Source organism: Phyllostomus hastatus, unplaced genomic scaffold, assembly GCF_019186645.2.
Source record: "Phyllostomus hastatus isolate PE091 unplaced genomic scaffold, TTU_PhHast_1.1 phas_scaffold_345, whole genome shotgun sequence".
Lineage (NCBI taxonomy): Eukaryota > Metazoa > Chordata > Mammalia > Chiroptera > Phyllostomidae > Phyllostomus > Phyllostomus hastatus.
Window position 1 is genome coordinate 16,104,513 of NW_025334024.1, and position 11,862 is coordinate 16,116,374.

Here is an 11,862-nt window from a genome sequence, read left to right on the forward strand (position 1 = left end):
ATATACCCAAGAAAAATATCTACAGATACTTCTGCACACACACATGATCATAGCAGCATTATTCACTATGACCCTAAACTTGAAACAACCCAGCATCTACAAGCAGAGTATGAATAAACTGAGGGGCAATGCAGAGCTACTGTTCAATGGGTGTAAGAGAGTTTCAGTTTGGGATGACGAAAAGTTCTAGAGATGGATGGTGGTGATGGTTGCACAACGATGTGACTGTACTTAATGTCACTAAACTGTACACTTAAAATGGTTAAACATAACAGTAAAATTTGTTATGTATACATAACCATAAAAAACGTAAACAAACACATGTGCTAAGTGAAAAAAGCAAACAAAAGGACAAATATTGTATTATTCTACTTAAATGAGGTACCTAGAATAGGCAAATTCATCAAGACCCAAAGTAAATTAGCAGTTACCAGGCGACTTGGGGGAAGCAATGAAGGGGGAATTATTACTTAGTAGTTACAGAGTTTTCTGTTTGGGATCATGAACAAGTTTCAGAACTAGATAATGGTGTTAGTTACACAACACTGTGAATGTAATTAATGCCACTGAATTGTACAGTTCATTTTAATAATAGTTAAAATGGCAAATTTTACTTTACATGTATTTTACCACAATAATAAAAGAATAAAGCTGGGTTTACATACCTATAATTAATGTAAGCCCAAAATTTGCTTTTGTCTGACTTATAGCAAAACAAAACAAATAAGTTCAAAGGAATTTGGGGGTTATCATCAGTAATCTAAGCTGGTTGCCTACACTACTCAAATCTATTGAACAATCAAAGATTACTTTTTATTTTTATTAAAGAAACCTGATGTAAGGCAGTACATATTTCCCATTTTTCTCTATGACCTGTTTTGCTTTTAATGTAATTCATTATGATTTTGCAAAAAAGATCCTTTCGACCTGGATAGCCTTTGTGTTTTAAGACTAATGGACCTTGCCTCAGCTCATATAACATAAGCAATTACACATTGCTTATTTACAAATTTAAAATGTTCCAAATAAACTGTAACCAAAATCATAAACTCTCAGAAGAAATGAAATAATGAATGTGACCAATTCATTTCTATTTCAGTCAAGCAATAATCAAATGAAATAATTTGTTGGGTTTTTTTTTTTCAGGTGCTGGCAATGAGTAATCTGGCCATGAGCTTGGGAAGCTGCCTATGGAGTCTGGGTGGGGTACTGACAACGCCTGTATGAGCTTGTTCATTGAGTAGAGAGCTTCCAAATTTTTATTTCTTGATTTTTAGAGAGAGAAAGGGGAGGGAGTGAGGGGGAGTGAGAGAGACAGGTGGGAAGCAGAGGAAGAGACATCAATTTGTTTGTTGTTCCACTTATTTATGCATTCACTGGTTGTTTCTTGCATGTGTCCTAACTGGGGATTGAACTGCAACCTTGGCATATCAGGACAATGCTCTAACCAACTGCACTACCTGGCCAGTGCTCAAGTGAAATACTTTACAGACAAAAAGGAAATTTTGTAATATCCTCTTGTGAAAGATTTTAGTTAGTCCAACTGTCCAAAGAATGTTTGGTATGGATCAGGGGAAGCATTTTGAAATTTTCCTTTTCATTTACTAGGTATTAATTAAGGAAAAAAGGACAGAAAATTTATGTTTTAATATAGAAAAAAAAGAGGACAGATTACTAATAGAAAATATACTTCTAGATTACTAATTCTGTAGAAGGGATAGGGGACAGATGGGCAGAAAAGATAATGTGAAGAATGACAGTTCAGAATAAAAATCTTGTTGGAAAAAAACACAAATTTTCTGTGGGTGGAAATGCCATAGTAATGTAATAAAAATGTAATGATAGAGATAGGCTAAAGACACATGACTTGGAAAATGTAATCTAGAAACATGAAGCAAGATTGCAGAAGCTGCAAAATTAGGCCAAGGATGAAAAGGACCTTTAGCCAGATTAGCAGAATACCTCATCAAAGTGAAGATACGGAGGTTAAAATTTTGGAGAGGACAAAAACCACTTCCTAAAAAAGTCTGACAGGGCAGAGAGATATGATAAACCTGGGTGGTAAACAGGAAGAAATGGTGCAGGTTCATAGGTATTTGGATTATAAAGAGCCTAGTAAAACAAGGGTGTCACCTATGCAAAGTCACCACTGCCCAGGGTCTGAAGTTCAGGTCTGTAGGTCCAAACATAACTTAACACCCTTATTCCCACCACATCAGATCCCACTGCTATATGTTTTCACAATTCCTTACACACCTTGATGGTATTTATCACAATTACAGTTATCTATTTAATGTCTTTCTTCCCCCACTAGACTGTAAGTTCCATAAGAACAGGGGCCATGGTTGTCTTCTTAACGGCTGTATTCCAGAACAGAGCATGGTACCTGAAACAGTTAAATCTAGGGAGCACTCTGCCCTCTTTCCTTCCCACCTGTCCTCTCTCCCTCTCTGGCATGTGCTCACCCATGCCTACATACAAAAAATAAAAATAAATAAAAATCAATTTGTTGAACAGGCCTCTCACCAGGACAGTACTGGAAAATAAATTTCACACCTTATTCTTATTCCTAGCCTTCCCTAGTACTGATCACGGGGGACTGCTCAAGGAAAAATAGAACTCTTTCTATAGATTTGTTAATTCCACAAGATAGGTAAAATTGCACTTTCTTTTGATCAGCCTTGATGAAATTCAGTAAGAATTGTTACTAGTCAAGCTCTGACACTTTCAGGGTTATTCTAGGGCTACACCAAACAGCCCGCATTCCCAGTCTTTCCGGAAACAAGTCCACCCTCTACCTTGCATGACAATTACTTGTGCACAGATCTCACCCTCCCTGCATATCCAAGGCAGCTAATTCACCTTTAAATCTTCACAGCATCTACTACTTAGTAAGCACTCAAAAGATGTTGCAGGGAAATAGATTTTATTAATAATAAAAACAACCACTAACTTTTACTAAGCTCTTTGTATTTAAGGAGTTTTTTTTTTAATTTATTGATTTTAAAGAGAGAGAGAAGGGAAAGGAGACAGAAAAACATCAATTTGTTGATCTGTTGGTTCCACTTATTGATGCACTCATTGGTTGATTGTTGTATGTGCTCTGACTAGGGATCGAACCCGCAACCCTGGTATATGGGGACAACACTCCAACCAACTGATATACCCAGCCAGGGATACGGAGCTCTTTATACCAGGAACCAAGATAAGTTTTTATATGCATTAATTAAATTAGCTCTCCCAACAACCCTGTGAAGTGGGTACTATTATCTCCATCTTATAGATGGGTGGGGCCTTTACAGAGCTTATTTGCCAAGTTTACAGAACTATTAAAGTGGTAAAGTAGGAACTGAACCAGACATAAAACCCAAAGCTAGCACCCAGGCTTTAGAACTCCTTTTTAATTTTTTTTTTTTTTTTTACAGAGAGAGAGAGAGATGAAAGGGAGGGCGGGAGAGAGAGAAACATCAATTTGTTGTTCCACTTATCCCTGAATCCATTGGCTGCCCCCTGCATGTGCCCTGACCAGGGCTTGAACCTGCAACCATGATGTATAGGGACAATGCTCAAATTAACTGAGCTCCTTGGCCAGGCCTAGAATTTTATTTCATATATACAATTCACCAAAATTCTCTTCAAAAGATACTGTTCAGAAAGTGAAAAGGCAAAATACAGATTGGGAGAATATATTTACAATACATATATCTGAAAGGACTTGCATCTAGAATATACAAAGAACACTTTGAAGTCAATAAAAAAACAAACAACCCAATGAAAAAATGGGCAAGACTGAATAGACACCTCACAAAGACACACAAATGGCCAATCAGCACGTGAAGATACTTAACATTATTAGTCATCAGCAAAATGCAAGTTAAAACCCTAATTATATGCCAGTACACACCCACTAGGAACACCAGAATGGCTAAAAGTAAAATGAAAAATACCATGTGTCAATGATAATGATGTGGAGAAACTAGAAAACTCGTATATTACTGGTGGGAGTGTAAATAATGTAGACATTTTGGGGAAAGGTCTAGCTGTTGCTTAAAAAGTTAAAAAAAAATGACCCAGCAATCTCATACCTAGATATTTACATAAGAGGAATGAAAACATATATCCAAACAAAAATTTGCACATGGAAGTTCAGAGCAGCTTTATTCATAATAGCCAAAATAATGAAAACAACTCAAATGTTAATCAATAGGTTAATAGATAAATAAATTTTAGAATATTATACAATGAAATAAAAAGCAAAATCAGGAACAAATTGCTGATACATAGAAAAACCATATGTAAAACAGATCTATTAAGTAAAAGACGCCAGACACAAAAGAGTGTATGTAGTTTTCTAGTGTAAGAAATCAAATCAATGGTTGTATGAGGGCAAAGGCCATAGAAATGTTCTATGTATTAATTGGGATAATGATTATACAGGTGAGACTTTTGTCAAAACTTAATGAACTCTCCATATAAAATCTGTACATATTAGCCCTGGCCAGGTAGCTTGGTTGGAGCATCATCCGGTACACTAAAAGATAGCTGGTTCAATTCCTGGTCAGAGCACATACCTAGGTAGGTTGTGGGTTTGATCCCCAGTCAGGGTGCATATGGAAGGTTTGATGTCTCTCTCTCACATTGAAGTTTCTCTTTCTCTCTCTCGCTGTCCTCCCACCCCTTTCTCAATGTAGTTAGGTAAATAAGCAAGGCACAGACCAATGTGTACAGTATACTACCTTGTGTGTTAAACAGTGGGAGGGACTATGTTCACTTTCGCTTATATATACAAAACAAAACTCCAGAAAGATATACAAACAATATTAATCAACTTTAGGTAGAAGGGAAGGCTTTTCACTGTATACTGTATGACAATCAAAAATTTTTTAAAAAATTAACCCGAGTTCCAGAAAACTGGTAACTATTCTAATTACCCTACATTGCAAATCCAATCCTTCCAAATTATGTTTAAAATGTGAAAGAAGTTGGTAGTAAAATAAACCTAATTCCTTAAGTCTTCCCCAACTAATAGAAACCCTATTCTTCCAGACCTGTAGGCCAAAATCTTTGGTGTCATCCTTGACTCTTTTTCTCTCACTCCTTAAATCCAATGCACCATTAAATCCTATTGGCTCCACCATCACAACATTCAAAACCTGACACTCTCACCACCCTGGACCAAGCCACACTATATCTTGCTTAGCCTCCTCACTACACTGGGCTCCTCAGTCCTGCCCTTGCCCTCCTGCAGTTTCTTCTCAACAGTGCAATCTGGTAATACTATTAAACCACTAAATCACCTCATGTCACTCCTTAGCTCCACTGTGGTTTCCCTCCTCAGAACAAAAGTCAAAATCCTTTCTAAAACCTGCAAAGTTTATTTTACAACTTGATCTGCTATCCCTTGATCATGATGAACTCATCTACTGCAATACAGCCACCATGACCTTCCACACTATTCCTCAAGCACACCACACATACTCCTACTTCAAGGCCTTTGAACTTGCTCCCTCTGCCAAAAATGCTCTTCCAGCAGATATCCACATGGCTAGCTCCCTTAACTTCTGCTGGCCTTTACTCGAGTCATCTTTATAAGGCTATCTCTGGCCAGCATACCTAAAATTTCAACACATCATCCTCATACCCTCACCCCAAACACACCTACAGTCCTCTTCTCTGCTTTATTTTTCTTCTTAGCACTTACCACTACCTAACATAGCATATATTTTACTTTTTTACTCTAATTATTGTCAACTTCCCATAGACTGTAATCTCCATAAGAGCATGCATTTAATTATCTTCGTGGCATCTGCAGCACCTAGAACAGTACCAGGCACATAGCACACACATAATATGTGAATGAGAGTGAATGAATGAATAGGCTTGGAATTAATAAAACAGGGCAGAAACTACAGAACAGGTAAATCAAATGGCTAACTGTGGGTAAAGATCCGCAGCTCAAGTTTCAAGGGAAGCCTTGGCACACCTGTGATGTCGCTGGCTCCATCAGCATGTAGTAAACCAGGTTAGCAACCACGACTCCAGACTGAATTAATGTCCCCTAAGAGCACTGAATGTTCCTGAGAAATCTGGGGGCAATAAAACCACCAAAGAAAAACATTTTTACCAACCCATTACTAACTATGCTTTAACATGCTGCAACCCACAACTGAAACTTATTTAAGAGGCAGGCATACACCAAAGGGCACAGCTAAGGCTAGAATTCTGAAGTACTACCACGGAGACAAGAGAAATCTAAATCTGAAGAAATCCATGTAGACAAAATCTACCTAAACCAGACTCTTCCACTCACTAATCGACTGTATGACCAAAATCTCTCTGAACCTGTTTCTTGTAGCCCTGTTAAAAAAGGCACTCTCAGCTAGTTATATTGAGGATGAAATAACAGAAAAGTAATTTTAAAAACATAAAATGTCATACATTATACAAATGCAAGAAGTTACTATACTTTATGATGCTAACTTATTGGCCTCTAGGAAGATTAAAAAACAATGTCTTTTTTGGGAAACTTTACATTTTAGAAGTTTTTGTAGATTTACGATTCAGGATATAGAGAATTCTGCCCTAGACTCCAAATTAATAGAAAAAATATTTTTATTTTTTATTAATAGAAAAAATATTTTTATATCTTTTATGTTTTTGTATGAGTATTTGCTTCAGAGAAAGAATAGGAGGAAAATTCTTTTCTCAGTTACAATATACAAATATTTCCAAGGAATTAACCACAAGGTTACTAACCTATCAATATTACTCAAGATAAAATAGTACAAACCAACATATAATATATAATAAACATTTATATACAAACATATCAAACCCTCAAGGATAGGGGTGGAAAGAACGACTGCAAATGAACAAGAGGGAACTTTATAGTGGCGGAAAGAGGTTGTGATCACCTGAGTGAATACATTGTCAAAATTCATCAAACTGTATGGTTTAGTGAGCACACTTAATTGAATGCAAATTACACCTCAGTAAAGTTGTTTAAACAAATTAACGTCTCTCCTGTTTCCTTAAATTGAAAAAAAAATCACTCAGTTGTACCATGGCCTCAAAGATAACTTATGTAATGAAGTCTAATATAACACCTTAACGATTTAAACGATGACAGAACCTAAGTCAATGGTAGAAGAAAGATTAACTTATGACCCTCTAACCTTAAGGTGAACTCAAATTAGAAAAAAAAATAAACGCAGCGTAATGGGGGAGAGGGTGAGTCCCAGTTTCTTATAAAGAAAACGAAAAAAAAGGCATTAATTACTTCCGAAGGCAGAGTGGAAAGAGCAGAGGTTTGGAGCCCTTCAAAACTAGGTTGGAATGACTCTAGAATGTTAAGTGTGTGATCTTGGGAGTCCTCAGTCTCTGAGACTCAGTTATCCTTTCTCTAAAATGGAGATCACAATGGCTTAGTATTCAACCTAGCACACAGTAAGCGCCCAATACATAGCGGATACAGGGTATTATTTAAAAGCACCAGAATTTAGGCATCCGTAACCCCCACCCCAGTTTCCCTCTCAGAGTTGTGGCCCCTTTCGTAGGCTTGATCGCCCTCAGACAGAAGTCATTTCCCTCCTAACACACACCCCTCGCAGCCTTTCCGGGCCCTACCACGCCTCACCCTCCCGCTCCAAAGGGCTGCCCACCTCCGGGTCCCCACTTCACCCCACCTCATTAAGGAATCGGGTGATATCGTAAACTCGCCCGTGGATCACCAGCCACGTCTCCTTCGAGGTATTACGCTGAGCTACTTCCTCCAAACGGAAATAGGTGACGGGGGTCTCCAGCCCTTGCCCCTTCCCATCGTTGCCGCTTGCGCCCACAGTCGCCATTAGGCCTGAGACACCTTTTCTGTACCGCTAGCCAGCTTTTCCCGGCTAATTCCTTGAGGTAGACCCGGCTCTCAGCCTTCCCCGGCTTCCGTAACCAGGACCCATAAGGCCGTTGGAGGGATCCTGGCAACAGCCAATCATGCTTCCGAATAGTTCCTGGTTCATTTTCTTTTTACCAATGAGACGAGGGATTCAGCTTCAAGTCCCGCCTACTCCTCGCCAGTTCCTCAAGACGTAAGCCTCGTTCGAGGTCCACCTAGCCAATCAGAATCGTCCATCCTCTCCAATCTCGCCAATTAGATACCGTGATTTTGGAAAGGCGCCTAGTGGAGACGTATTGACGGGTGTCACACAATTGAGGGTTCCCCTTCACTGGCGTGCAGACCTGCAAAGTCCTGAAAGAAAGGGGCCGAGTCTCCATTTTTCCCTCCCTCTTCTCTTCGCCATGGGTTACTCTTGAGTCGCGATGAGCTCAATTTCTCCACCGCCTGTGCGGCCTGCATTCTAGCCCCAGGTTTACATCTTTTTACTTTGCATGGGACCTGGTGAATCCCCCCCTTTAAGGGTCAGTTTCCTCACCAGTCAAATGGGCATGCAAACTTATACAGTATAGAGCACAGATTTTCAACCAGTGTGCCACAAGAATTTTTAAAACATTCAAGAGCTGACTATTTCGTCAGAGGCACTGACCTCTTTTCCCTTAGATTGTCAAATTTTTAAAAAATGGCAAAACAGCAATAGCCATCCGGTGTGAATGAATCAAAATTATACCTTTTTTTTTTTTTTGGTCAGATTGGCAAAAAAATATATTACTTTTTTTGGTGTGCTGCAGAACTTTAGTAATTAGTTTATGTGTGCCATGAGATGAAAAGGTTGAAAATCACTGTTACAGAAAAATGTGGCTAATTAAATAAGAGAGGGTGTCTGTAGAGCTCTTGGCACACAGCAGTCAATGCGTTAATAAAAGGCAGTGTTAGAAAAGGTACACTGGCTGACCTGAAGCCTTGGGACAGGGGTAAGGGGTAGAGTGTGGAATATTCCAAGTTTCTGCTGCTACTAAGTACCTGATTTTGTTATGTGTCAATTATATCCCAATAAAACTGGAGGGCTTATTGATTTTTAAATGAATTATTTGGTGATCAGAACATATCTACACTAAGTTCATTTCTATGTTCTCTAAAATAGAGATTGCCTTAACTGTCACAGGCTGGAGGTCCCTAGCATTTTGGAATTCCAAATATTGTTAATGTGCAGTGTTGTGAGCTAATCATTTTAACGGCCATTACAACAGACAAATAGATCGTGGTGAAATAGTTTCATCAAATCACTCCCCCAGGCTCTCCACAATCCATCCCCAAGTTTTTTGACTACTAGTTTACACCATTCCATTTTATAAGCCTTGTGCACCAGCCACTGACTCCTAAACCTGCTGGTAATAAACTCACAGCTGTGGTCATACCAGGCCTATCCACTTACGATACCCTCTTCCTTCCCATGTCTACTCACCTTTCAAGCTCCTCCTCAAATTCTTCCTTTTTCACCAACTCTCCTACCACTCTGAGCTCCAGTGGTTCCATCATCTTATACTACCTAAGCATGATATTGTTTCAGGAAATCCCTCTGTATTTAAAATCATAACTTTCCACATTTACCTCCCTAATTAGATTGAAACTATAATAGGAAGCCCAAATGATTCTTAGTATATTCCACAAATTCTAGATTCAAATATCTGCATTTATTTTAGAGATATTTACTGAACGTTTACTGAGCCACAAATGGTGTGATAAGCTCTAGGGATTGAAAGGCGACAAAACAAAAAAAGCCCTCTGAAATAAACAAAAACATTTACATATGCAGTACATAAATCTCAGTGCTACAAATACAGACTTGTACCAAATACAATGAGAAACAGCTCTGAACACATATTTGTTAAGTAACACTTACCTCCGGTGTGTATGAGTCCCCCCAAGAGACTATGTTAAAAGGGCATATTCCCTACTTCCCAGACATACAGTCTCTTCCTCAACTTGGCTCTTGGCTTGCCTTGTTCCTTTCATCAGGAGATTGTAGCATGAGTGGTGCTGCACAAATTACAAAGTCTAGACCTCAAGAGGCCTTGAAGTTTCCATCTCCACCATCTAAGGACATTACCCCAAGATCATGATGCTGCAAAGCCTGGGATTAAGGAGTCAGCCATTTAAATGCTGTCTCAGCTGAGCCCACCCCTTAATCAATTTTTCAGCTGAATGCAAACACATGAGTGAGTAAGGCTAAATCAGCAGAACTGCTCAATCAACCCACAGAATCATGAGAAATACTAAAACATTGTTTTAAGACATGAAAAAAAAACCCACAAAACACTGAAGTTTTTTTGAAGCATGTTAGATATGCAATGCAATGTATTTATTGTGCATGCAATGTATTAGTAAAATTACACAGCATTTCTTTTTCTACCTTCACCTGTAGGAAACTGAGTCCAATTGTGTTTTTCAAAACCCTAAGAGGATAGCCTGGACCAACCACTCAGCAACAGGAGGAGGAGGTAATATACATGGAATACCACAAAAGCAAAAGCGGGCTTTTCCAAGAGAAAAGTAGGTGGGATTCCTCCAGTAATAGTGATGCCACAAGCTTCCTCATAGGGACCTGAGCAGGTGACAGGGCCTTTGAGGGGGAGGACTGCGTGGTGCGTGCAGGAAGATTGGACCCTTGGTACCAGGGCTCCCAGCCAGCAGATGTGCTTGAGCCCTAATGTGGAGGCTTGTCAGCTCTGCAATACAATAGACCTTTCAGTGACCAATGTGGGCTGAAAGCTTGAGGGCCCTTCCTGAATGTTTTGTACTATATAAAACCCTGGGGGTGAGGAGAACACCCTCATAAATGCCTGAGACTGAATTTGTCACAATCGTGGTCAGTGGAATTAGGGTCAGATTAAAGTGTTTTTTAATTAATATTTAAATTTCAGTTGTACAATAGAATTTCAAACAGGTTAAATGGAAAGAATAATACAATGAACTCCTGTATAATTCTAATTTAGATTCACCAATTGTTAATACTTTTCCATATTTGACTTCTTTGATTTATGTTTATTATTGTTGTTAATAATGTTAAATCATTTCAGAATAAGTTCCAGTCATCATGACCCTTCACCTCAAAATAATTCTGTATCTTCTAAGAATAAAAAAAATGCTCTTACATAACCCCGGTATAATTTTTAAATTCAGGAAATTTAACATTTGCACAAAACTATTACCTAACATGCTGTCCATATCATTTTCCAGTTATGAGAATAATGTCCTTTTTGAACGTTTGATGTGTCTTTGTGATCCAGGATCCAGTCCAGAATCATGCAATGCACTTGTTTACGTTTCCTGTGTCCTCAGTCTCCTTTAATAAGGTCCATTTCATCAGCCTTTCTTTTTCCTTCATGACTTTGACATTTTTGAAAAGTATGGCCTCAAATTGAATTTGATTCAGAAAAGTATTGTAGCCTATATGCAGTGATTATAAATTCATATTAGAAATTTCTAACACATTTGCCAGAAAGTGTAGCTTGGAATCCTATCCCTACCACTCACAAACTGGCAAAGTTAGGCAGCTTTCTAAGTGGATACCCATTTGTTCTAACACCATTTGATGAAAGCATGATTCCCCATTGAATTCTTTTTATGTCTTTGTTTAAAATTTATTGACCATGTAAGTGTGGGTCTTTTTCTGAACTTTCTCTTCTGTTCCAGTGATTTGTCTGTCCTTATGACAATTTTACACTGTCTTGATTACTATTGCTTTATAGTAAAGCTTGAAGTCAGGTGATGTAGATCCTTCAGCTTTACTCTTACCTTTCAGAATTGTTTCTGCTATTCTAGACCCTTTGTATTTCCACATAAATTTAAAAATCAACTTGTTGAGTGCTCACTTTGGCAGCATATATACTAAAATTGAAACAATACAGAAAAGATTAGCATGCCGCCCGTGCAAGGATGACTCGCAAATTCGTGAAGCATTCCATATTTTG

At 38.4% G+C, this 11,862-nt stretch overlaps 1 protein-coding gene and 1 non-coding gene across 2 annotated transcripts in view; one reads left to right on the forward strand and one right to left on the reverse strand.

Annotated features, from left to right (window-relative positions):
- Positions 1 to 7,958, reverse strand: part of LOC123805907 (cytochrome b5 type B) — a 29,923-nt gene extending 21,965 nt beyond the window's left edge. Inside the window, exon 1 of the mRNA XM_045818766.1 lies at positions 7,686 to 7,958. Coding sequence (XP_045674722.1) covers positions 7,686 to 7,847 — 162 coding nt within the window. The 5' untranslated portion in view covers positions 7,848 to 7,958. The remainder of the gene's footprint in view (positions 1 to 7,685) is intronic.
- Positions 7,959 to 11,755: 3,797 nt separating this feature from the next.
- Positions 11,756 to 11,862, forward strand: LOC123806213. Its single transcript, XR_006783448.1, has one exon. It is a non-coding gene; the product is annotated as a U6 spliceosomal RNA (small nuclear RNA).